The 26815-nt window shown below is 40.1% G+C and overlaps 2 protein-coding genes across 4 annotated transcripts in view; both read left to right on the forward strand.

Annotated features, from left to right (window-relative positions):
- CPD (carboxypeptidase D) overlaps window positions 1-8333 on the forward strand; it is a 71449-nt gene extending 63116 nt beyond the window's left edge. Inside the window, exons 19-21 of the mRNA XM_068975994.1 lie at window positions 1256-1441; window positions 2668-2767; window positions 4157-8333. Coding sequence (XP_068832095.1) covers window positions 1256-1441; window positions 2668-2767; window positions 4157-4383 — 513 coding nt within the window. The 3' untranslated portion in view covers window positions 4384-8333. The remainder of the gene's footprint in view (window positions 1-1255; window positions 1442-2667; window positions 2768-4156) is intronic.
- A 5716-nt stretch (window positions 8334-14049) lies between these two features.
- GOSR1 (golgi SNAP receptor complex member 1) overlaps window positions 14050-26815 on the forward strand; it is a 37438-nt gene continuing 24672 nt past the window's right edge. For 2 of the 3 annotated variants that reach the window (XM_068976666.1, XM_068976668.1), the window contains exons 1-5: window positions 14050-14080; window positions 16876-16996; window positions 22522-22609; window positions 22963-23070; window positions 26381-26472. In XM_068976666.1, the coding sequence (XP_068832767.1) occupies window positions 14050-14080; window positions 16876-16996; window positions 22522-22609; window positions 22963-23070; window positions 26381-26472 (440 nt within the window). The remainder of the gene's footprint in view (window positions 14081-16875; window positions 16997-22521; window positions 22610-22962; window positions 23071-26380; window positions 26473-26815) is intronic. The other variant, XM_068976667.1, reaches the window with a different exon arrangement.

Genomic DNA, 26815 nt, shown 5'->3' on the forward strand with positions numbered 1-26815 from the left:
GGCCGTGCTGGGTCTTCGTTGATGTGCTGGCTTTTCTCTAGCTGGGGCAGGGGACTCCTTTTCACTGCAGCACTCGGGCTTCTCTCTGCGGGGGCTTCTCTTGCTGTGGAGCAGTGCTCCAGGGCATGTGGGCTCAGTAGTTGCAGCTCCCAGGCTCTAGAGCACAGGCTCTCAGTAGTTGTGGCATAGGTGCATAGTTGCTCTGCAGCATGTGGGATCTTCCCAGATCAGGGATCAAACCCATGTCTCTGACACTGACCGGTGGATTCTTTACCACTGAGCCACCAGGGAAGCCTCAATATTATTTATTTTAAATGACATAGAAAGGAGAGTCTTATTCCTTTTATATTGCCTTAATAGGTGCCATGAGTTCACATATCTGCTGTATGATGAGATAATTTAACCCTGGGAGATGCCGCAGGTTCTTCCATTGGAATATCACACAGTGTGACTCCTGAGGTGGGAAGTAAAGCATTCAAGGCATAGGAGATTTGGGTTCTAACATTTTAGGCTTGACTATATCAGAGTCCTCTTTTCACTTATTTCCATCTCTGTGCCTCTGTAGCAGTGAATGAGTAGCAAACAAGGTCAGAGTCAGTGGGGAGGGAGGAACAAGCCAGCCTTCTGGAGGGTTTTTTGGGGGGTTTATGTCTTGTCTCAAGCTATTACCCCTCAGATATCTGGCATCATGAAAATGTCGACTAAAAAATTATTCACAGCCTAAAAGTTGCAAGTTATGTTTTATTCAGTGAGAGCTTTTAGGACTTAAAGCCCAGGAGGCAGCATCTTCAGTAACCCTGAAAGAACTGCTCCAAGGAAGTTGGGGAGCAGCCAGGATATATAGAACTTTTGCTACAAAGGGCATGTAGTCTTAACATCAGAAGATTGTTGCTAATTAAAGAAAACCAGATATCTCGAATTAAGGAAGTTAGCCATTTTCTATACATGGGAAGATGCAAGAGAGTGAGCCCACTGAGATCATTCCTTTGATTTGCATCTCAGCTGCTTGGGGCCAGTACACTGTGTTTTCACATTTGGAGTTTTCTCAGGGCTCACCATGGGGAGTGGCTGCAGTCTGATGGCTGCTAGAAGGCAAATATTCTTCTGCTTCCTAAGTTCCCTCAGGGCTTACCAGCTCACCATCTGCTGTGGCTACAATCGCTGATGACTGTGACATTCTTTGTTTGCTGATATGGCAGGCAATATTTCCATTTATCAAAAACACAAATTTATATCTTAAACATTTTTTTTTCAGGTTCATAAGGGAGTTCATGGATTTGTTAAAGATAAGACTGGAAAGCCAATCTCTAAAGCAGTCATTGTGCTCAATGAAGGAATAAAGGTACACACAAAAGACGGAGGTTATTTCCATGTACTGTTAGCCCCAGGTGTCCATAACATCAATGCCATCGCTGATGGCTATCAGCAACAACATTCACAGGTAAGAAACTCAACTTGAGTGGTATAATGTAAATTCTTGTTATTCATAATACTCCTAGAAACAGGAATATATATATGTTAGTTGCCTAGTTGTGTCCAGCTCTTTGCGACCCTGTGGACTATAGCCCACCAGGCTCCTGTGTCCATGGAATTCTCCAGGCAAAAATACTGAAGTGGGTTGCCATTTCCTTCTTCAGCGGACCTTCCCAACCCAGGGATCAAACCCAGCTCTCCCACACTGCAGGCAGATTCTTTACTGGCTGAGCCACCAGGGAAGCCTAAGAATACTGGAATGGGTAGCCTATCCCTTCTCCAGGGGATCTTTCCGACCCAGAAGTCGAACTGGGGTCTTCTGCATTGCAGGCAGATTCTTTACCAGCTGAGCTACCAGGGATTAAACTTCTGTTTAACATTAAACTCTTGTTAGGAAGCTTGTAGGCAACAAAGAAAAAGGGACCATCTCCTGATTATGATAGTTATCTTTCTATCCTTTAGCAACAAAAGGAAATTTTTGTAGCATTTTGTATACTTTAGATGACAACCAACCATCTCCTTGGTTTGCTGTAAAGGCCCTAGGAACATAGAGTGGATATAATATACCATAAGTAATCACTGCACATAGTGACTGCAGCCATGAAATTAAAAGACGCTTGCTCCTTGGAAGAAAAGTTATGACCAACCTAGATAGCATATTCAAAAGCAGAGATATTACTTTGCTGACTAAGGTCCGTCTAGTCAAGGCTATGGTTTTCCCTGTGGTCATGTATGGATGTGAGAGTTGGACTGTGAGGAAGGCTGAGCACCGAAGAATTGATGCTTTTGAACTGTGGTATTGGAGAAGACTATTGAGAGTTCCTTGGACTGGAAGGAGATCCAACCAGTCCATTCTGAAGATCAACCCTGGAATTTCTTTGGAAGGAGTGATGCTAAAGCTGAAACTCCAGTACTTTGGCCACCTCATGCGAAGAGCTGACTCACTGGAAAAAACTCTGATGCTGGGAGGGATTGGGGGCAGGAGGAGAAGGGGACGACAGAGGATGAGATGGCTGGATGGCATCACGGACTCGATGGATGTGAGTCTGAGTGAACTCCGGGAGATAGTGATGGACAGGGAGGCCTGGCGTGCTGCAATTCATGGGGTCGCAAAGAGTCGGACACGACTGAGCAACTGAACTGAAATGAACTGAACTGAAACTTTTTCCTCACTCTTGCACTTTATCTTCCTAGGTCTTTGTGCGCCATGATGCTGCAAGTTCTGTGGTAATAGTCTTTGACACAGATAACCGGATCTTTGGTTTGCCAAGGGAGCTTGTGGTAACTGTATCAGGTAAATTTTCGGTAGTCGAAGTTAAAAACTCATCCTGACATTTCAGGTTGAGAGTGGATCAGCTCCACAGTCATTTGAACCTTCTCCTCTACTGTCTCCTACCTAAACATGGTTTTCCTAGAATACTTTCCTGGAATATTTTCCCATATGTCCTCACAGCTTGTCCCTTCCCCATTTTCTGGTCTCTACTCAAATGTCATCTCCACAGAGAGGCCTTCCTCCCTGATTACCCTAGCTAAAATAATACCCCTATCACTGTCTCTGCCTCACATGTTTGGGTTAAAATACTTCTCACTAGCTGCCATTACATTATATGTTTAGTCATTTATTTGTCGGTATTTGATCTCCCCCACTAAAACATGAGCTCTGACAGGAAAGGGCTTTTATCTGCCTCCCCAGTGCCTAGAACCATGGGTGGCATGTAGTGGGTCTTAAGGAAAAGCCACTTCACTGTTGGTTGAATGAATGACTTGCAAAGATCATAAGTCCTTTGGACTTTGACTTAAATTAGTTCTGTTTTTCCCATGATCCTGGAAGGAAGGAATATTTGTTTCCTCTGGGATTAATGTGCCGTTGCTTGAATTACTGAAAGTTTAAGAAGGAAAAAATGTGGTAAAACAATAAATACTATGCTGTATTGTATCTTTGGACACAAAGAACCTTGGTTTATTTCTAAGGAGAGCTTGAACCTGTTAGAAAATAACCAAGTTTTATTATAGGGTGTGTTGGGGAGAGATCCTTGGTTGAGAGAGAGTCATATTTTGGAAACATGGGCAAATCATGGGGCCTTTTGTGTGGTGTTTACAGTAGACTAGTTCTTAACTTGAACCAGATAAAGCATGAATCACAAAGTGCTTAGAAAGACAGAAGCTGGGATCCAGTTTAAATCTGACTCTGCCACCTATTTGCTACTGTGCCCTTAATTTTTATTATGATTTTATTAGTTGTATTTTATCATCCTTAGACTCTTATTCTGATGAAAATTTACTAGAAAGGAAAAGTAGAAGTCATTGATTGATTTTAAAAAGCCAGTTACACAGCATTAGCCATAGTCTGCATTGTGGTAAAAGAAAAAAATATATTTGTACACATATACACATGCATGAAGGAAAATCCAGAAAAAATATGCACTAGGGTTGTTAAAAATGATCTCAGGATAATGGAAATGTGAGGAAGTAGTTTGGGGTTTGGGTTTTTAGTATTTTGCTTATTGATAGTTTTCTAATTTTGTGCATAATACATGTTACTACTTCTATAATAATAAAAGGTTGTTTTTAAGTGCATGAAATAAATAAATGAAGGGAATATGCTAAAAAGTGCCATTGTAAGCAGCTGCTTATTTGCATCCTTCAGCTGGAGCTCCACTCACGTGATGGTTCTGTTTGACAGGTGCCACCATGTCGGCATTGATCCTAACAGCTTGCATTATCTGGTGCATCTGCTCAATCAAGTCTAACAGACACAAGGATGGCTTTCATCGGCTCAGGCAGCATCACGATGAATATGAAGATGAAATTCGCATGATGTCAACTGGCTCCAAGAAGTCTCTCTTAAGCCATGAGTTCCAGGACGAAACAGACACTGAGGAGGAAACGTTATATTCCAGCAAACATTGAAACACACGCCTTGCATCTCTCCCAGCATAAGTACCAAGCAAAGTTACAGTTCTTTTTGGGAGACACTGCATCAAGGAGAGAGACTGTCTTGTTTCTTCAAAGAGCTTTGGGAAGTTAACTTGCTAAATTTGTATTCTCTGTGAATTTGGCTGCAGTTTTGAACTTCCCCTCCTTAAAGTACTCTTACCTTAAAAAAAAAAAATCTGCTTTCTATTTATGCAGCAGAGATGGGACAGCCACTTCGTTTTTCTTTTATAATTTAAGATGAGCTGTTTGGAGCTTATGTTGCAACTGCACAAAGCCAACTAGTGGATGTTGTCTTTTGCACATCAGGTGGTTTACTAGTGGCTTTAGCTTTTTCTCTTTATTTTAAATGGCCAAAAGAATCCAGAAACATTAAGGCAGGGACAGCAGTCAGAATCTGACATAAAGCTTTAAAAACTCACTTTTTTTTTTTAACCTATTGAGGAGTACTTCTCTCTAGTTATTGAATAGCTGGAGTTTCTCTTATTATTCAGGTTTAATGGAGGCTGAATTGATTTTGAAACTTATATAGAGCATTAGGAAATGAATAAATGGGCTTCTGTATTGGGCTTTCTACCTGTTCCAAGGCTAGATCAGAACTGGTGGGCTGTGCTCTAAGCACAGAGGATTTCTCTACCTCTCTTTAAGGTTTAGCAAAGTTCTAAACATCCCCATTTTAAGGGATAACTCATTGACTCTGTTGTAAAAAGATCTCAATGTCCACTTGAGTAGAGCCAAGAAGGAGATCTAGCAAAAGCTAAAACTCATGTTGCCTATCTTTTAACAAGGTAAAAACCCACAGGTGCTGTTGCTTTTATCTGTGAAGCACTAGTTTATTCTAGGAATGCCTAATTCTCTAATACTTCCTAAATTCGAACCTTTTTTCTATGTTGTACACTTAGGGTTTTCAGATGACCTGGCAATCGACAAGATCTGAATTCTACTGAAAATACTTGGAAGTATGGAAGAAACCTCCTTGCACACTCTTAACCTACATTTGAACACAAAATATCTACACTTCATGTGCAGCCCAGGCCGGCACCCTCTCATAGCATCTTGTTACTGAAATAGCTTGGCCAGCCTTATTCATAAAGGCCTCTGCAAGTGATCGGGTTCTTTGTCCTAATGCTTCATTTGGCAGTCTCTTCTTGATCAACCAATTTTGTTGAAAGTTCAGTTGAAAGCACTTAAATATGGCTCCCTCTATTAAAAAACAAACAAACATAAACACCATAGTGAGAAAGTATCATCTTCATTGCCACTGAAGTTACTGCAAATGCCTAAAAGATTTGCATTTTACTGTGTCTGTGATATTATGCTATTCAATGGAAATGATGCTTTTTTGTGAGTATGAGTCTTACCAATGATCTAACGCTTTAATACCTTGGAATGTTTTAACGGCCAAGTTGCTGCTGAACTTGTACTAAATCAGGGGATCAAAAAACTTGCTCTCATCTTTTCAAGTTGAATTCTATATCCATTCATGTATCAGTCGTCCCAAAGCTTTCACATGGAGTGGTTCACCACTCACCTAGGTCATTCAACCCAGTTTCCTGAGAAATGTACCCAAAGTAGCTTTATGCAGAGAGATCTGGTTTAGCAGGAATAATGGTCATGACATTTATTACTGAGTATCTGTAGTCTAATTTGGGTGGTTCAGGGTTAAGCCCTTCCGGTATTAACTCTGTTATCAACACAACTCTCAGTTTTGAGCCCTTGCCACCCTGCTCTCAGTTCACCACATGCACAGAACAGAAGTCATGAGGTTCTGGAGCTTAATGAAATATACATGATTTAGTTTCTTCTGATAATACTTTACATTTTCCTTAAGGGGCTGATGTGGTGGCATTGCTCTTTTCAGCTTTATTTTTAAGAGTGCAAAGTCAGAAAACCCACAAAGGGCCTGTAGAGTGGCTGGCTCCACTTGGGACAACTGCAGGTAGAAGTGAAACAAAGTTGACGAGACACCCTTCAACTTTATTAACATTGGTCTTCACTAGAGGATGCCTTTTAAATTCATTTCTCTCTTGAATGAAACAGATCTTTCACTGTACATCACAGTGACTGGAGTCCATGCCTTTGCAGCATGTGTAAAATATTTTTTGAGATGAACATATAAATAGTTCTTTTAATAATGTTTCCTGAAAGGAAAGCCAAATTCTGCTCTAAATCTTGAATCTCTGATGAATTTCTAAATGATGCATTGCTCTGGAAAACAAGGCCTTCTCAGCCTGTGTTACCTGTTAACGTGAATGTACAGGATCATGACTACTAAGACTGTGTTCTCTGCCCCGCTTGGTCTTTTATTTGTGGATCTAATGTAATATTAGACCACATTAACTGCTTAAGGCATTGAAGCCATACGGCATGGGGAATGCATTTCTTCAGTATTTCTCCTAGAGGCTTTCCATTTCCCTGGAGTCATGGAGGCAAGTAAGTATCACAGTATTAAGAAATTTGCCCAAAACCTGAGTTGTGCCTTTTTTTTACTCACAAGGCGTTTTTTTATTTTTTGTCCTGGTGATCAGTGTGTAAGCCTTCTTCCCTCGCAACTCCTTAATAAAAGCAAAGTGATTGAGTAGGTCATGTTCAAAGTGTCTGCCTGTGTAAATGCACTTGTACTGATTATACAGTTCAATAAGAACTCAAGTTAATTTCAGAAGGAAAGGCCCTTTGGTTTTGATATATTTTGCTGAACATTTGAGTAGTGGTTGGGACCCCATCCAGTTGAGGAATGCTTACAATTCTCTTTGGAGGGAATGTGCTTTGGGCCTTTGTCATCCTCCAGAAAGGAAACAGAATGTGTATTTGGCCCAGTGTGATTGACTGGTTAACCTTTGGTAACTTTCACCTGAATGAGGTTTGCTGAATTAATGACTATTGCACGTAAAACTAACTATGAGTTGGCAAATAAATAAAAGGTAGTGCTGATGACTGTGCTTATTGTGTTTCTGAGCTAACACCAGGTTACTCAGTATAAACATGACCTGTTCTTCTATTTCCGTTTATTCTCAGCAGTAAATCATTTTATTTTCCTGTGGTCAGAAATGCACTTGTGCCAGGTTTTGTCCTTGCTGTATTAAAAGCTTCTTGGCTGCAAATGCCATCATAGTGCCCTACGTTATGGTTCTTGAGCAGAATCATTTTTAACAGTGGCAACTTTAATGTTACTACAAAAATTCCGCTACGGTCAATGTTCAGTGATTTTCTAGCTAGCAAATTTTTGATAAGTATTTGGATTTCTGATTTGCTGTAATTAAAGCAGATTTGGGGGGGTGCAATTAGAGCCCTTGATTAATGTCAGGTAAACTTGGATTTCCAGTTCAGGAAGAAATATTTCCCAATACCCAATTCTCCTGTTTTTAGCAATAATTCATGAATATTTCACTTGACTTTCAGAATATTATCCTAGTTGATTTTGATTTGGCAGAATCTATTGTGAAATTTGAAAACAGGCTACCATTTTGAGGCAGTTGGATATAAATTCTATAAATGTGTATGACTCTGGCTTTTATAAATGGCATAACATGAGTGTACAAGCTACATTCTCTGCTGGCCATGCTGCAGATTTTCTGGAGGTATGACATAGTGGTATTTTTCTACTCTCAGATTAAAAATCAACTTTTCACCTCTCCACTTTTTCAAAGTGACATTCCCCAGCTCCAGAACAATCTATAGCTATTTACATGAGGTGCCCAAGACTCCTTCATCTCAAGTGCTTCAGTCTTTGGTTTATTATCATGCACTGTGCCTTCAAAACGAAATTTTTAAAAGGGACTTTAAATGAAGCTGAATAGTAGTTTAAAAAAGTCAATCTGTGTAATTTATGTGAAATCTAACTGTAATGAGGTCCTTTCTGTTTTTTATATGTAAACAGATCTACTAATCCTGTATAAAGGTTATTTTATGATGTCTGTCTTTCTTTGTGTTTTGTCTCTTAATCTTTTTTCAAAAGCAGTAGACCAGAAAAGGTTATTGTCTCAATTCAGAAGTTACGGATTTAGTGTTTCTACCTATTTGAGGGGAAAAATAGTACCAGACAAGGAATACAGGTTGTTAGCTGCAGAGTGTTTCTGTCTTCACGAATTGGCTTAACATAAAACTATGTTTCTGGAATAATTACATAATAGCCACAGGTCAGCTAGATTGATGTGTAAGTCTAGTCATTCCACAATGAACATAATAAAACTGGCCATGGAAAGGTTTATGTACCCATCTCAAGCTTGCTTGTTCTAAATTTGGTTCTTTTTATAAATAAGCAGAGTTAGAGTAATATGTCCTGGCACTTTTAGACACAGTGGTAATGAACTTAAAAGCCCTTTTTTATTTAGCAATGATTTGTTGATAATGTTGCTCTAACAGGAATTAAGAAAACAAAGTTATATTAAAAAAAAAAAAAAAAGGGCTCTGCAGGAATTCATACTCCAGGCCAGAGAAATAGCAGTGGAAATAAGCCGTACTTCTGTTGTGACTGGTTCCTCTAAAAAGAAAGTCTGCTACGGAAGCGGTACAGCACAGCATTGAGCATGGACTTCAGAGCTCTGCCACTTGCTTCCTCTGCGACTTTGTTTTGTACAAGCTTCTTAACATTCTCTTGAGTCTCAGTTTTTCTACTGGTTAAGGAATAATACCTGATAGAACTGTAGTGGGAATGAAGCAAAAGGACACTAGCAAAGGGCCCAACATTGTATGTGACTTAGAAATGGAATGACCTTGGTAACCAGTATCCTTTGTTTTTTTCTGATCACTTTGAAAGAAAGTTATTTTAATCACCTATATGAACAAAAGATTGGTTTACAGGTGGGCTTTTTAATTTAGAAGAAATCCCTAGACATGAATACTAAAAATAAAAACTTCCAGTATGTGCTTCCATAAATTGTATATAGCATGGCTTGTGCTGTGCTAAATCGCTTCAGTCGTGTCTGACTCTCTGCAACTCTATGGACTGGGTAGCCCACCAGGCTCTTCTGTCCATGGGATTCTTAGGGTTGCCATGCCCTTCTCCAGAGGATTTTCTTGACTCAGGGATTGATCCTGCATCTCTAAAGTCTCCTGCACTGGCAGGCAGACTCTTTACCAATAGCGCCACCTGGGAATGGCAGTGAAATTTTAAATTATGCCACATGCTTCATATTTGGTTTTAAGTAAAATTAGATTATATTTATGCTTTCTCAGTGAAAACAGCTTTACTTAACTGCTGTGAGAAATGAACAGTAATGATGGTCTTTGTCCCCAAATATTTGAAGTATTCCTGAATTTTTGGAGTTTTCTCAGAACAAGAACCTTTTGGTTTATGTCATAAATATTGAGGTGAACATCCAGGTCCCTGAAAACATTGGTGGCAGCCTAAGCTACCTGTCTCCCAATATTTCACTGGAAAATAATGCAAAAAAACAAGAAGGAAAAAGTAAATATACAGAAACCTCAGTGTAAGTTGAAGCCAGAGAATTTCAAAACTCCAAACTAACAATAAGATGAGAAAAATAACCAAATCTCAGCATACACTCTCACATGCCCTGCCCCAGCCCTAGCCCAGTACAAGGCTTTGTGGAGAAAGGCAGAAGAGGAATTTCAGCACTGGGCCTAAAGTTAGTGTAAAACTACTTCCAGAAAGACTAAGTGCATCTTAAGTCTGAATGGCCTAAAAAAGAAAAAAAAAATGTCCAAGCAGATCAGATCAGAGCACAAACCACAGAGAAGAGGCTTTGGAGTGAGTGTAACTTAAAGAGGTCAAAACGAGTCAGACACAACTTAGTGACAGAACAATGACAACAAACGACAATAAGGAGTCAATCTTGGACACACAGGAAAAAGTACAAAAGAAGAAATACACTTTGGCAATTGGGTGATGAGAACAAAAAGAGAAAGAGGACAATTTAGAGTCCTGCAAGATAAATGAAAACTGGGCTTCCCTGGTGGCTCAGTGGTGGGGAATCTGCCTGCCAATGCAGGAGACACGGGTTCGATCCCTGGTCTGGAAAGATTCCACAAGCCACAGGGCAACTAAGCCTGTGAGCCACAACGACAGGCCACATGCTGCAGCTACTGAAGCCTGAGTACCTCGAGCCTGTGCACCTCAAGGAGAGAAGCCTCTGCAATGAGAGGCCCACCCACCACAACTCGAGAGTAGCCCCTGCTCCCCGCAACTAGAGGAAGACTCAGCGCAGACATAAGTACATTTTTTTAAAAAAAGATAAAACCTGTGGAAGGATTGGAAAGTTACTAAAGTAACAAGGACTTAAGGGTCCTGACCCTAGCAAAGGGAGCTCAGAGGTGAACGTGATGAAGTTTTCACCTTAAGGCATTTGTTGACTCATAAGTGGTGGCTCAGATGGTAAAGCGTCTGCCTGCAATGCAGGAGACCCAGGTTTGATTCCTGGGTCGGGAAGATCCCCTGGAGAAGGAAATGGCAATCCACTCCAGCACTCTTGCCTGGAAAATCCCATGGACGAAGGAGCCTGATAGGCTACAGTCCATGGGGTCACAAAGAGTCGGACACGACTGAATGACTTCACTTTCACTTTCAAGTGGTGAGTAAGAGAGACACAGTAGCAGAGAACCCACAGAAGCTTTAGGCAGGTAATGTCAGTTCAGCACCTGCCGAGGAAAGGGGCACTACTGGTCATCAGACTTTCAATTAGGACACTTGCATGACTACACATTATGAGTAGCAGTAATTACAAGTAACCAAAACAGGCCAATTTTTACATAGAATCCCACTTGGTATTAGTCCCACCCCATGCATGGTTACGGATAAACTCAAAAAGTGATCTCTCTTGAGTAATGTAATCCACATTTGACATAAATGCTGCTCCTAGCTTTAACTATGGAGAAGGCAGTGGCACCCCACTCCAGTACTCTTGCCTGGAAAATCCCATGGACGGAGGCGCCTGGTAGGCTGCAGTCCATGGGGTTGCGAAGAGTCGGATACGACTGAGTGACTTCACTTCACTTCACACGGGAGTAAACTGATCTGCACCTACAAGAAGTGCCTACAAGAAGCAGAAAATTGTGTGGAGGAAGATACCCCCTAGAGTCTCCTACGATTACTACGAATTTTAATCTATAATGTATAACATCCAATTAAAAGTTCCTTTTATTATCCCATCTCAAATGAAGAAAGATCAAGGAAAAAAATAGAAACAGTGCCATGGGAGTCACAGATTTTTCAGTTACCAATCAGACTTTAAAATAATGGCAAGGAATAAATTCAGGAAAGTAAAACATAAGATGCAAGAATTTTAGCAGATAATTGTGCCCAGTTGCTCAGTCGTGTCCAACTCTTTGCAACCCCATGGACCGTAGCCCGCCAGGCTCCTCTGTCCATGGGATTCTCCAGGCAAGAATACTGGAGTGGGTTGCCATGCTCTGCTCCAGGGGATCTTCCTGACCTGACCCAGGGATTGAACCCACGTCTCTTACATCTCCTGCATTGGCAGGCAGGTTCTTTATCACTAGCTCCACCTGGGAAGCCCTTGGCAGACAATTAACATCTATTAAAAATTGGAGACTTTGACTTCAGGACAAAATGGACTAGATGTAGTTCTATTCCTCCCACCAAGCACAGCAAAAAAAAAAACAAACCCGAAAACCTTATGCATTATGCATAAAATAAAGGAGATTCAGGTAGAGAGAAGGCAGACCACCCAGGAACCGCCTAGGAACCTCCAAGTGACCTCCTGCATCCAAGGAATGACCCAGTGGTGAGTCCCCTGGGTCTTCTTTGCCTCATGTATCCCATAATGGATCCTGGAGACACTAACAACCCAGAAATGCCAAAGGGCGCAGACAAAAAAAAAGTAAAGAAAAGCCTTCTCCAGCCAAAGAACCAGCAAAGGGGCAACCTACCACGGCAGAACAGTCTTAGATAACAGTTGTACTACTCCAGCCAATCGCTACAGAAAAAACCGAGGCCATCTCTACCCTCCGCCAGCATAGGCTGAACGGGCAGCCTAGCACTCTTCCCCACTGCCTGGGTGATACCAAAGAGGGCCACGTGGGGAGCTAGGACTCTCACTACCACATAGTGATAATGAAGTCCCCTGTCATGGTGTCAGTGGAGGGCACGTGGGGAGCAGTAACAAGTCACCCTTCCCACCTGGGTTAACAACAAAGGCCAGGATGGAGGGGATGGGGGGGTGTGTGTGTGTGAACTTTCACTCCCAGCTAGTAGTAACAAGGTTCTATTATCTTTCCCATCAGCATAGAGTCAAAGGAGCTCTGCTTAAACTGAGGTGTTAAATAAGATCCAGAGTCTTATTGAATATAGTACCTAAGATATCCAGAATACAATTTTTAAAATCACTCATTATTCCAAGACCCCAGAAAATTTCAACTTGAATGAAAAAAGGCAACAGATGCCAACATCAAAATGACACAGACATGGAAATTATCTGACAAGGATATAATAAAAATATTTCAGTGAGCAATTACAAATAATCTTAGAATAAATGATAAAAAGAATCTCTGCAAAGAAAAACTCTCACCAAATAAATAAAAGATATAAGGAACCAAATGAAAATTTTTGATCTGAAAAATACAATGATTAAAGCCAAAGAAACCTATGCTAAGACCCACCATAATCAACCTTCTGAAAACTAAAGATAATGAAAAAGTTTTTAAAGCAGAGAGAAGAAATATATTAGTTTTAGTGGAAAAAAATTCAAATAACAGGCAATTTCTCATCAGAAACTGTGTAATCAGGAAGGAATTGGCACATTTTTCAAGTGCTGGGGGAAAAAAGCAATTGTCAACCCGATTCCTAATCTGGCAACGAAATTTTTCAGGAATGAAGGGGAAATCCAGACATCTCAGAGGAAGAAACACTAATAGAATTTGTCTCCAGCTGAACTACTTTGTAACAAATGGCTAAAGGAGGTTCTTGAAACAAAACATGATACAAGGCAGAGGTAAGATGCAGAGGTTGGTCTCGGGAAGAAAAGAGCCTCTGGCTCCGAGGAGAGAAAGAGTGGCTAAAGATACACATTTGAGAGAAGGTGAAGGAAACAGGCAGTTGGGTCTGAGGATGACTTTTTTCTCAGCCTGGGAGATAGCTCCCGCTGCAGCTGCTGCTGCTGCTAAGTCGCTTCAGTCGTGTTCGACTCTGTGCGACCCCATAGAGGGCAGCCCACCAGGCTCCTCTGTCCCTGGGATTCTCCAGGCAAGAACACTGGAGTGGGTTGCCACTTCCTTCTCCAATGCATGAAAGTGAAAAGTGAAAGTGAAGTCGCTCAGTCGTGTCCGACTCTTCGCGACCCCATGGACCGTAGCCTACCAGGCCCCTCTGTCCATGGGATTTTCCAGCCTAGAGTACTGGAGTGGGTTGCCATGTCCTTATCCAGGGTAGGTATCGCCTAAAGAGGGGATAAACCCAGCCAGCTCAAGGCGATGATGCAGGTTTGGGACGCGGAAAGCGAATACAGACGCCAAAGACAGATGTTCAGTGAGTGTCAGGCGCTATATCTGAAGCTGTCCATCTCGCTACTCAAAAGGTCAATATGATATATTGACCACCAGGTGGCGGTGTCTGTGGAAGCTCACGTATCCCATCGGCCCTGGCGCCCAGCGGAAGAAGGCGTGGACGTGACTCTCTGGCTCGCTTCGCCTCTACTCTCCTATCCCCACTGACGTTGGACAACAAAGATGGCGGCAGGAACGAGCAATTACTGGGAAGGTGAGGGGAGAACTCTTTGTATGTCTTGCCAAGGGGCAGAGGGGCTGAGTAAGGACGGGTCTTGGCGGAGGCAGCAGAGAGAAGAGCCTGGCCTCCAGAGCGTCTGAGTTGAGGGGTAGGGCAGGTCTAGTGGGAGTCCTCGGGCCTGGGAGTTGTAGAAACCGTACGGTCTGGGGAGGAGGCTGACCTGATCGGCAGCGGGACCTGGGGCAGGTGTTGGGCAGAGAAGGCTGAGCCGCGGCCGACAGGAAGAGGGTCTGATTCTCCGGAGGAGAGCTGGGCTGAGACGGTAGCGGAACTTGGACGGAGGGGTTTGGGGTGTGAACTCTGAGAGGAAACGAGTGTTGAGTCCAGAAGACTGGAGGAGTCAGCGCCTTAGAGTTGAGGTCGCTGTTGGACAATTGAGTAGGGAAAGAGAAAGGAGGAACTTGTCGGTCCGGTCCATCGAGGGAAGTTATGTGAGCGGAATGACTCCCTCCTGTGGGGTCCCCTTGGCAGCGTCGGGCTGGGACTTCGAGGATTGCGTGGCGAGTCGCGTTTGAAGGCAGAGGGAATAACTTTACCCTCTGCTCCGGAGATCGGTTTTGTTAAAAAGAGAAAGTTGGGAGAATCAATGCATCTGCTATACCTCTTCTACCAAAAAAAAAGAAACACACCCATCTTGTGACTTGACAAGTACGTTTATTTAATTCCTGAAAATATGATTCGATAAAGTGGTCTCAGGTAAAACTCATTTCTGGACCATGATGATGAACAGAGATCAGAGAAAGGCCCCCCCCCACCTTTTTTTTTCCGATTGTCTCTTTGCTCTTCTGCAACATAGAAACTACTCTCCAAAACCCCTTTCCTTTTTAGCCTATTTATTTCCTCTTGCTCCCCACTGAAGCCTCTGGAGACCACCACAAATAACAGTATTGTCACGATCAACCTCTTGGTCTAAAATACTTCATTCCAAGTTCATGGGTATTTACCTGTCATACTTTCAGTATGCTCTTGATATTTTATACTTGAGAAGACAATTACTAATTACAGAGAAGTGTGCTAATAGTTTAAAACGTATTAAAACGCTTATTTGAAACGTGTGTGCTAGCTAGAAAAAAATTTTAAATTATGTAGAAGTGGTTATTGCTATCTTTAGTCATTGGGCTGTACTGTTTTGAAGTATCGTGCTATAATAATTATAGCAGCTTATTTTTTATTGAGTACACTTGCTCTACAATGCTGTGTTAGTTGCTGTTGTACGGTGAAGTGCATCAGCTGTGTGGATACATATATCCCCTCCCTCTTGAACTCCCCCCACCACTCCCATCCCACCCATCTAGGTCATCACAGAGCACCGAGCTGAGCTCCCTGTTCCCACTAGCTATTTTAGGCATCTCTCTCTCTCTAGTCTAAGTCTGTGTCCGACTCTTTCGATCCCATGGACTGCAGCCTGGCAGGCTGCTCTGTCCATGGGATTCTCCAGGCAAGAATACTGGAGTGGGTTGCCATTTCCTTCTCCAGGGGATCTTCCCAGCCCAGGAATTGAACCCAGGTCTGCTGCAGAGCAGGCAGATTCTTTACCAACTGAACTATGAGGGAAGCCCTGTTTTTTTCTTAAGTAGTGTATTTTATGTCAAACCTGATCTCCCAGTTCATCCCACCCTCACCACCTGCCTCTGTGTGCAGCACGTTTGTTCCCTGTGTCTATAGTTCTGTACCAGGTGCTTTAAATACATGATTAGTAATGCATAGAAAAACTCTGAAGGTAAAGATTTATAAAGCAAAAAGCAGAGATTCATCGGTTACATCGATTGTGAATAAATCTCAGAGCCAGTTCTCAGAGAACTTTAGGCTGAGCTGAGATTCTGAGGTTTAGTCTCTGGGAAACTGTACTTCACTGTATTACCTGCATGGTGCTTCCTACATCTGGTTGCTGGTTAGTGTATTGAAATGATGTTTTATATTCTTATTCCTGAAAGAGGAGATGTTTATACTATGCGTTCTATATTCCAATAATTTTATTTTGACCTCTACTTCATCATGAATGAAAGTTCTCATTTCTAGATAAGAGTTACTGGACTGGCTTCTCTCACTCAGCGTAGATGCCAAACTATTGTATGATGCCAGTTTCTCTCCATGTGTGTTTTCTTCTGTTCTTTTCAAACTTATGCTCTTATTTCTGTCATACTTAGAGTTGACCTTGTCGGTAGCACATTGTTCATTTGCTGTTAAACTCAGCCTCTTCAAATATCTTTCAGTAAGCTTGTCGAAAGATAGTTTTTTAAATCTTTGTCAGTGATTTTTTTCTCTTTATCACTCACTCTGTTGTTAAGAATTTCATAAATTTCATAAGCCTAGTAAAGCCTTGACACTTAAAGAGATAGGATGATCCCTGTCAAAAAGAGTGATGGTTTCTTTTTTATAAAATTAGCTGGTAAACGGATACAGTGCTGGTCATAAACCATATTCAGTTCCTTTGGTGAGTTGTTCTCTTCTGTTTTCCCCTGAGTTACAAAATTTTAGTTACTGCTATAGAAATAATTTCAGGGACTTTAGAACAACATTTGTTGTCTAGCTGTCTTTAGGATAAAGCTGAAACTTTGCATTTCCCACTGTTTCTCCCCTTTTGGCCTCATCTGAGGTTTAAATATGTGATGGTTTGTTTTCATGGATAAGTGTTTGGTTAGCATCTTTTAGTACTCTAGGTATATGATCATCTTCATAGTTTGTTTTCTTCAGAAAAGTTTTGTGTTTTTTATATCTACTGATGGGCTTTCTGTGTCTAATTATTTGCTTTTGTAATTTTGTTAAAGATCTCAGGAAGCAGGCACGACAGCTGGAAAATGAACTTGACCTGAAACTAGTTTCCTTCAGTAAACTATGTACAGGTTACAGCCACAGCAGTGCCCGAGATGGAAGACGCGACAGGCATAGGTACTGCCAGATTCTCTCTCTTTTGCCTTAGAGTTGTTTATATAATATTTTTAAAGCATTAAAAAAATAAAGTAAAATATATAACTCTGTAACTTGGTCTATTGGTGACTTTTTGGTGGTTTTTAAAGTGATTATAAAAATTCTTAATTCTAGTGACTGATATGTATTTGGAATCCTTAGGCAAATATTGTGTTGGTATCAGGAGGGAAATGTTAAGGCTTAAGAATGAGTTCATCAGAAATAAATTTCAATTTCATCCCGTATGAGGAAATGTTGCTTTGCCCACATTGTGTTTCCTATATTTTCTGATTGCTAACTGGATCTGAGGGACTACTCCAATGCAAAGTATACCTACTGCTATTCTGGTGTTTTAGAATTAATCTAATGCAGTGTATATGTCCTCACTGTTAATGATCCAAGCTATTTTAAATTTTGGTTCTTTTTTTTTTTTTTTTTGTATTGGGGTATATCTGATTAACAGTGTTGTGATGATTTCAGATGAACAGTGAAGAGACTCTGTATCCATTCTCCCCCAAACTCCCCTCCCATCATCCAGGCTGCCACATAACATTGAGTAGAGTTCTCTGTGCTATTCAGTAGGTCCCTGTTGGTTATCCATTTTAAATGTAGCAGTGTGTACATGTAATTTTTGAGAAACTGGTATACTACTCTTTGAACAGATGTAAATGTAGTCTTATCTTTGAACCTCACTTTAGGCCATCCACTTATTTTTAAAAATATTAGGAAATACTTAAGACAGGAAGATAGAATAATATAATGGATCTCTGTGTGCCTATCTCCCACTTTAAGAAACAATCATTATCAATTCATTTGAAGCCCCTGATGGCATCCCATTCTCCATATGTTTTTACTACATATATTTGTGTTCCTGAATGATTCATAATGGTTACTTTTTAACTTGCTTTTTTGTCTAACATTGTTTAAAAAAAAATTTTATTTATCTTTGGCTCTGCTTGGTCTTCCTTGCTGCATGGGCTTTCTCTAGTTGTGGCAAGTTGGGGCTACTCTTTGCTGCAGTGCTGGGGCTTCTCTTGTTGTGGAGCACAGGCTCTCGGGCACGTGAACTTCAGTAGTTGTGGCTCCCGAGCTCTAGAACAGACTCAGTAGCTGTGGTCCATGGGCTTAGTCGATGTTACTATTGTAGTTGTTTGGGGGTACCACGAACTACACCCTTGTAAGATGGCAGAGTTAATCAATGTTGTGTGTGTTCTGACTCCTCCATGGAAAGGTCGTTCTCCCTTTTCTTTCCCTCTCCTCAGGCCTTCCGATGCCTTGGGACACAACAATATTGAAATAAGACCAATTAATAACTCTACAGTGACCTCTAAGTGTTCAAGTGAAAGTGTCTGTCACTTTAAATCAAAAGCTGGAAATAATTTTAAGCTTGGAGAGGAATTCATACTGAAAATCGAGATACGTCAAAAGCTAGGCTAAACAACCGAGTTCTGAACACAAAGGAAAGGTTCTTCAAAGAAGTTTAATACTGCTGCTCCCGTGAACACATGGATGATAAGAGAGTCAACAGCCTCACTGTTCATACAGAGAAAGATTTAGTGGTCTGAACAGATCAAACCAGCCACAGCATTCCCTTAAGCCAGAGCCTAATGCAGAGCAAAGCACTAACTCCCTCCAGTTCTGTGAAGCTGAGAGGGGAAGCTGCAGAAGCTAGTCGAGGTTGGTTTGTGAGGTTTAAGGAAAGAAGACATCCCCATAAGAGCAAGGAGAAGCCATAAGTGCTGATACATTAGTAGAAGCTGTAGCAAGTTATCTAGCAGATCCAGCTAAGGTAATTAACGAAGGTGGGGACATTAACTAGCAGGTTTTCAATATAGATAATACAGCTTTCTATTGAAAGGTGTCATCTAGGATTTTCATAGTTAGAGAGAAGTTGATGTCTGAAAGCTTCAAAGGACAGATTGACTCTCTTGTTAGGGACTAATGCAGCTGATGACTTTAAGTTTAAGCCAATGCTCACTGACCATTTCAAAAATCCGGGCCCTTAAGGATTATGCTAATCTGCTCTGCCAGTGCTCCATAAATTGAACAACAAAGCCTGGATGATAGCACATGTGTTTATAACAGAATATTTTAAGTCCACTGATGAAACCTACCCTTCCGAAAAAAGATTCCTTTTAAAATATGACTGCACACTGACAATGCACCTTGTTCACCCAGGAGCTCTCATGGAGATGTACAGTGAGATTGATGTTATTTTTGTGCCTGGGTTAGTGTCTGTTCTGTAGCCCATGGATCAAGCAGTAATTTCAACTTTCAAGTCTTATCACTGAAGAAATAACAAATAATGGAAGCCGCTATCTATGGCTTCCACAGATAGTGCTTCTTCTGATAGGTCTGGAGAGAGTCAGTTGAAACCCTTCTAGAAAGGATTCACCATTCTAGATGCCATTAAGAGCATTAAGATCCCAGGAAGAGGTCAAAATAATGTTACCCGGTATTTGGAAGAAGTGGATTGCAACCCTCATAACTTTGAGGATAACTTTGAGGGGGTTCAAGACTTCTGTGGAGGAAGTAACTGCGCATGTGCTGGAAATAGCAAGAGAATTAGAAGTTAGAGTTAGAAGTGGAGTCTGAAGCTGTGACTGAACTGACACAGATGACAAGTTATTTCTTATATATTTACAGATAGATAGATATAGATACAGATACATGTATACATATGGATATATATGAGCTTCCCAGGTGGTAAAGAACCCGCCTGCCAGTGCAGGAGACATAAGAGATATGAGTTCAATGCCTGGGTCAGGAAGATACCCTGGAGGAGGGCATGGCAACCCGCTCCAGTGTTCTTGCCTGGAGAATCCCATGGACAGAGGACAGACAGGCTATAGTCCATGGGATTGCAAAGAGTCAGACCTGAATGAAGCGACTTAGCAAGCACACATGCATGGATATATATGTGTGTGTGTGTGTCTAAGTTTCTTATAGATAAATGGTTTCTTGAGATAGAATCTACTTCTACTCCTGGTGAAGATGCTATGAAGATCGTTGAAATGACAAAGGATTTAGAATATTACATAAACTTAGTTGATAGAGCAGCAGCAGGATTTGAGAGGATTGACTCCAATCTTGAAAGAAGTTCTGCTGTGGGTAAAATGCTGTCAAATAGCATCACATTCTGTAGAGAAATCGTTCGTGAAAAGAACAGTCAATTCAACAACTTCAGTGTTGTCTTATTTTTTTAAATTGCCATAGCCACCCAGCCTTTACCAGCTACCACCCTAGTCAGTCAGTAGCTATCAGTGTCAAGGCAAGACCCTCCATCAGCAAAAAGATTACTCATTGAAGACTCAGGTAATGGTTAGCATTTTAAAGCCATAAAGTATTTTTAAATTCCGGTATGTACATTGGTTTTTTTTAGAATAATACTATTGTATACTTAACAGATTACAGTAAAGTGTAAACAACTTTTATGTGCACTGAGAAACAAAAAAATTAATGTGATTCACTTTATTGAAATGCTTGCTTTATTGTGGTGGTCTGGAACTAAACCCACAGTATCTCTGAAAAAGATACAAGTATACTTGTACTTTTATGACTCCATTAAAGGGGAAACTATTCGAAAACATAACATCAGAAATTCTACAACAAATTGAGAATGAGTTTGTGGAGTTACTTCACTCTCACTGTCCCTTTTAACAAGAAACCTAGGGCCATGAGGATCCAGTGTGCATCTTAAAGTGTTTGTTGCCCAGGTTGAAAGCACGTCATAATGAATAAACTCAGTGATGACCAGAATTTTTCTTCCAGGAGTTTTTTTTTTTTACTTTCTGTGTTTTGAGAACTATGTGGTCTGTGAATCACCAGATACTTATGAAATGAATTAAATTTAACTGAGTCTCAGTATTGTGGAGAGGATGTTTTCCCTCATTTCCCTGGACTCACACCTCCCTGAGAGTAGTGAATGTAGAGATTGCCTCCTCATTCATTCAGCAAGTATTTTAATGAGCATCTGCCACATGCCAAGCACTGTTCTAGGTGGTAGGCTTATATCTATAAACAAGATAGAGGCAGTTTTCTTCCTGATGGAGCATACATCATTGGTCCATTGTTCTTTTTCATATATCTGGTAGGGGAGGATCTGTATTAGTAGTGTATAAAGTATTTCCTCTGGGCACTTTCTAAGAGATAACCACAGAACCTTGGGTTGACTCTGACATGTGATAAAGAATGAGATATTTTAAGGTGAATGAATTAAAATTTTAAAGAAAAATTTGGACCTAAGCATCCTAAATTGAAAATCCTCCTTATTAGCTACTTTTTGGCTATTTCACTGTTTGTTACTGTTGCTGTAAATGTGTATGTAGAAAAGAGAAAGAGCCAGGGTAAATTTTGCCATTTAAAATAGAAATGTTAGTGTTAGTTGCTCAGTCGTGTCTGACTCTCTGCGACCTCATGGACTGTAGCCCACCAGGCTCCTCTGTCTCTGGAATTCTCCAGACAAGAATACTGGAATGGGTTGCCATTCCCTTCTCCAGGGGATCTTCCCAACCCAGAGATTGAGCCGGGGTCTCCTGCATTGCAGGCGGATTCTCTTCCGTCCAAGCTATCAGGGAAGCAAACTGATGAAGCAACTGCCACAGGGCAAGACGAAGTCTTAGTAAGAGTGGAGAACATAGTCATTGTCTGGTATTTATCTGTGTTCGGTGTAACTAAGATCAGTATTGAGCTACAGCTGCTCATATGATAATATATACCACTTGGGGACTTAATGAAGATTAATGGTTTTTCAGAAGAGACAGAAACTTTCAAGACATTTGGTTTTAGAATTTGAATCTGTCAAACATAAGTTTAACTTGTAAAAATTAGATTTGACTTTCCAGACTTTAGAAGACAGTTCAATACATGTTTGCAAAGCAAAACAAAAGAAATTATATAATCTAAGAGGAAATGTAAAATATTGGTATTAAAACTTCCCTGCCAGACGTGGCTATCTTTATTAGACTTGAAGCCAATACCTGATTATTTAATATTATTTAGCCAGTTTGTGGATTATTTAAATCTCAATTTTATTTCTTTTTGGAAAGAGTTATGGAAGGAAGACAGAACTTAAGGTGAAAAATTTAAAGATTATTTCTCAGATCTAACATAATCTCTCTAATACATTTATGGCTCCTCTTACATGCTGTACTATGTAGTTCTGCAGGTTTATTTCACATAATTTGTTCCTTCAGATCCAGCATTTAATTAGGCACTATCATAGCTTAAGTTATTTTCGTTTGGGAAACAGGAAGCAAGCATTTAGAATTTCTTTGCATTATTAAGATTGGGACAGTCGTACATTCAATTTTATTTTATACTGAATTTAATATTCAGAATGTGTGATCTTTATAGGAAAACTTCAATAAAAATTATATTTTTTTATGAATCAAAAAGAATGTCTTAGGGGTTCTGACCTTTTTAAAAATAATTACCCTATCATTTTAAGTATATTTTAAAGGATTAGGTTTAAGTAATAGATTCTCTTTGTTTGAACTTCTCTTTAGCTCTGACACAACACCCCTTTTAAATGGATCAAGCCAAGACAGAATGTTTGAAACTATGGCGATTGAGATTGAACAGCTTTTGGCAAGAGTGAGTACCTTCTGTTAAAGGATTATTTTCCTCGTAACTGTACTTGTTAGGTATGGTACTAGATTATATTAATGCAGACATATTTATTGAAATTACCCTTTCATTCAAAATGTGTGCCTCCCCAGGCCACTTGAGTTTTGATAACAGCCATTCCAAGGTCCTATTTTATCAGCCCTTTTGGATTATTTTGGGGAAATACCGAATCCTTACATGCTGTCTCTTGTTTTTTGTTTTTTTTTTTTTTTTGCTGTTAGCCAGAAGGGCATATAGGCATTTAATTTGCTTTTATCTCTTTATCGTGCTTTCTGAAATGTTTGTGTGGGTTTTCTTTCTTTTCTTTTTTTCTGTTTTAGCTTACTGGAGTAAATGATAAAATGGCAGAATATACCAGCAGCGCAGGTGTCCCCTCCTTGAATGCAGCACTGATGCATACATTACAGCGACATAGAGACATACTGCAGGTAATACTCTGGGCTTGAGATTTTTATGTCATTATAGGAGGGTTTTGAGTTTTCTTTACTCCATGAAGAAAACTATTCTATACTAGTGATAAGATTATATAGCTAATCAAGAAAACTAAACAAAAAATTAGAAACAAATTCAGTAAGTTAATGACTTGCAAAATTAATATATAAAGCAAGCAGTTTTCCTATACACACACACACAATAACCTGTTAGAAAGTACAGTGGAAGAAACTAAAAGGTTTTATGTATAATTTAATAAGAATGTATAGGAAGGACTTACATATATAAAGTTCTGCTGAGGAGCATAAAAGATTTGTCTCTAAATCAGCCTGTCCATTGAATGTTCCCTGATAGTTGGTCAGGAAGATCCACTGGAGAAAGGATAGGCTACACAATCCAGTATTCATGGGCTTCCCTTGTGGCTCAGCTGGTAAAGAATCTGCCTGCAATGCAGGAGACCTGTGTTTGATCTCTGGGTTTGGAAGAGCCCTTGGAAAAGGGAAAGGCTACCCACTCCAGTATTCTGGCTTAGATAATTCCTTGGACTATATAGTCCGTGGGGTCGCAAAGAGTCGGACACAACTCAGAGACTTTAACTTTCATTGAATGTTATCCCAATGGAAATAACAGGGTTTTTCTTGTTTGCTTCATTTTTTAAAAAAAAATGGCAAAATGCCACCAAAGTTTATTTGAAATTATAGTCATACAAAAATAACCCAGAAGAAAACATGCGAAGATGAAGGTAAGTAGTAAAGAATGCCTAGTTCTACCACATATTAAAACCTGTTAAGAATCTAGAATAATGAAGACCATTTGATTCTGGAAAAAAATATAGAATACAACAGAGTTCATATATAGACCCAAATATGCATGAAAATTTAGTTTCTGAGAAAGGTGCTATTTTGAATCAATGGGGAAGAAAGAGATTATAAAATAAATAGAGTTGTTAAAACTGGGTAATTTCTGGCAGGGTCAGGGAGGGGGGAAGCACTCAATTTCTATCTCATTCCTCCTATCCAGAGTAAATTCCAAATGGGTCAAAGATTTATATGTAGAAAAAGAAACTATAAAATTTCTTGGTGGTTGAAATTATACATTTTGGGGTAGTAAAGGACTTTCCTGCTGCTGCTGCTAAGTCACTTCAGTTGTGTCCGACTCTGTGCAACCCCATAGACGGCAGCCCACCAGGCTCCCCCATCCCTGGGATTCTCCAGGCAAGAACACTGGAGTGAGTTGGCATTTTCTTCTCCAGTGCATGAAAGTGAAAACTGAAAGTGAAGTCACTCAGTCGTGTCTGACTCTTAGTGACCCCATGAACTGCATTCCACCAGGCTCCTCCATCCATGGGATTTTCCAGGCAAGAGTACTGGAGTGGGGTGCCATTGCCTTCTCCGAAGGACTTTCCTAAGCAAGACCTATTACCAGAAACTTTAACAAGTGATACAGAGATACATTGATAGAAATAAGAAAAAGGGAACCCAGTAGAAAAGTGAGGAAAGGATTCAAACTTATTTATAGGAAATGAGTGGCCAAATTCATAAAAAGCTGGTCAGCCACATTCTCAAATGAAAAAATACAAATCAGAATGAGATAAGATTTTTCACCTGTCAGATTAGCAAATACTGAACCATTTGTAACCCATTTATGGCAAGAGTGCAGAAAAATAGGCACTCTTCCATTTTCTGGGAATGTAAGTTGTAGCCTTTCTAGAAAGCATTTTAGCACTATCCAAATTTTTGTGTAAGATTGTTTGACCCAGTTATTCTACCAGGCATTTACCCTTTAAATATACCTAGAGAGTACAGTAAAATATATACACAGCTTGTTTATTGAAGCTCTTTTTAACAGCCAGAAAAAGGAAAAAAAAAGAAACTAAATTGTTTATTGTAGGGAATTTATTAAATTACGGTAGTGGTGGCACTAGTGGTAAAGAATCCGCCTGCCAACACTGGAGACACAAGAGACCCTAGTTTGATCCCTGGGTTGGGAAGATCCCCTGGAGGAGGGTATGGCAACCCACTCCAGTATTCTTTCCTGGAGAATCCCATGAACAGAGGAGCCTGGCAGGCTACAGTCCATAGGGTAGCAAAGAGTCAGACACAACTGAAGCAACTTAGCACTTAGCATGCAGTCATAATTTTAAAAATTATATATTAAATTTTAAAAAATATAGGTTCAGTTTGCTAATAGGGAAAGGTTACTTGATATTTTATGAACTTAAAAGATTATAGCAGACTATGGTATGAATTTTTTTTAGCATAAATGAATGAAATAATAAACTTGTATATGCAAAAACATATTTCCTAAAAGAAACTGAAAGAAAATAATGACAGTATTAAGAACTGTGGAACAGAATGGTTTTTATTTATATTTCATTTGGTGCTCTTTTAGTTCATGGTGCCCCACGTGCATGTATTATTTTTGCTTCTAAAGGATCAATAGGGGCTCTGTGGGAGGTGAGATTATGTTTTTTTTGTTTAATCTTTTTAATATATTTATCTGAATTTTTAAAAGCAATGAATATTCCTTAATAACTTAAAAATATGGTAGAAAAAAGAAAAGGAAATATTCTAAAATTATTTTATTCTTTACGATTCTCTTCATTTGATTGGTTTAGAAATTAACTTTCTGCAGGAGTTTCAAAAAAGATGAAATTTGAAAATAAGCCCCATTGGGTACACTAATGAGTAGAAAGAGCTTCCGAAGTTTTATCCTAGGCTATTTGAAGTTATTTTATCTGAGGATTATTTTTTCTTTACAGTTCTGCCCTGTAAGACAGGGTATGAGAGGATACACAGGATGGTGCTCTAATGGCACTGTTACCCTCGTGCTGGGCTTCCCAGGTGGCACTCTAGTGGTAGAGAACCTTCCTGCCAGTGAAGGCGATGTGAGAGACCTGGGTTTGTTTCTTGGGTCGGGAAGATCCTCTGGAGGAAGGCATGACAACCCATTCCGGTATTCTTGCCTGGAGAATCCCATGGGCAGAGGAGCCTGGCAGGCTGCAGTCCAGTGGGTTGCAAAGAGTTGGACAAGATTGAAGTGATTTCACAAACGCACGTACATACATACAACTGAAGTGACTACACACACACCCCACTACCACCACCCCCCCCCCGGTGCCAAACTGTTTTCATTTGAAAAACGTTGGTCACTCTTTGGGAAACTGATTATAATGGTATTTTTTACCTCTTGACAATTAGATTTCTTAAATAGCAGTGTTCTTGACAGAGATTTGTAGTATAACAATACATAACTGGCTCAATAAGGTAAAAGTTTATGTTGAGACTGGATATTAATTTATTGCAGGATTATACACATGAATTCCATAAAACCAAAGCAAACTTTGTGGCAGTACGGGAAAGGGAGAATCTCATGGGATCAGTACGAAAGGATATTGAGTAAGTTACCTTTTATATTATTTTGTAAGGTGTTTACTCAGAATTAGATTGAAAGTGTATCCGTGATTAACAACAAATTGAGTAGCAGAACCATGATTTAGATTTCAAGGTTTCTATTTCGCATTTCACAGTTCTTTAAACATTGTTGCTCCAACATGGTCCTAATCTACTTTGCTGGTCTTATCTCCAGCTTACCCTAGTTTTACCATTGACTCTTGCCAACTGTGATGTTCCTGTCTTAATTCAAAGTCCAGTTTAGATGATGTCTTTGTGAGTTTTTCTCTGATTGTCTCCTACCCACCTTGAGCATTACACTAATAACATTACCAATAACCAAAGCTCT

Source organism: Capricornis sumatraensis, chromosome 8, assembly GCF_032405125.1.
Source record: "Capricornis sumatraensis isolate serow.1 chromosome 8, serow.2, whole genome shotgun sequence".
Taxonomy (NCBI): domain Eukaryota; kingdom Metazoa; phylum Chordata; class Mammalia; order Artiodactyla; family Bovidae; genus Capricornis; species Capricornis sumatraensis.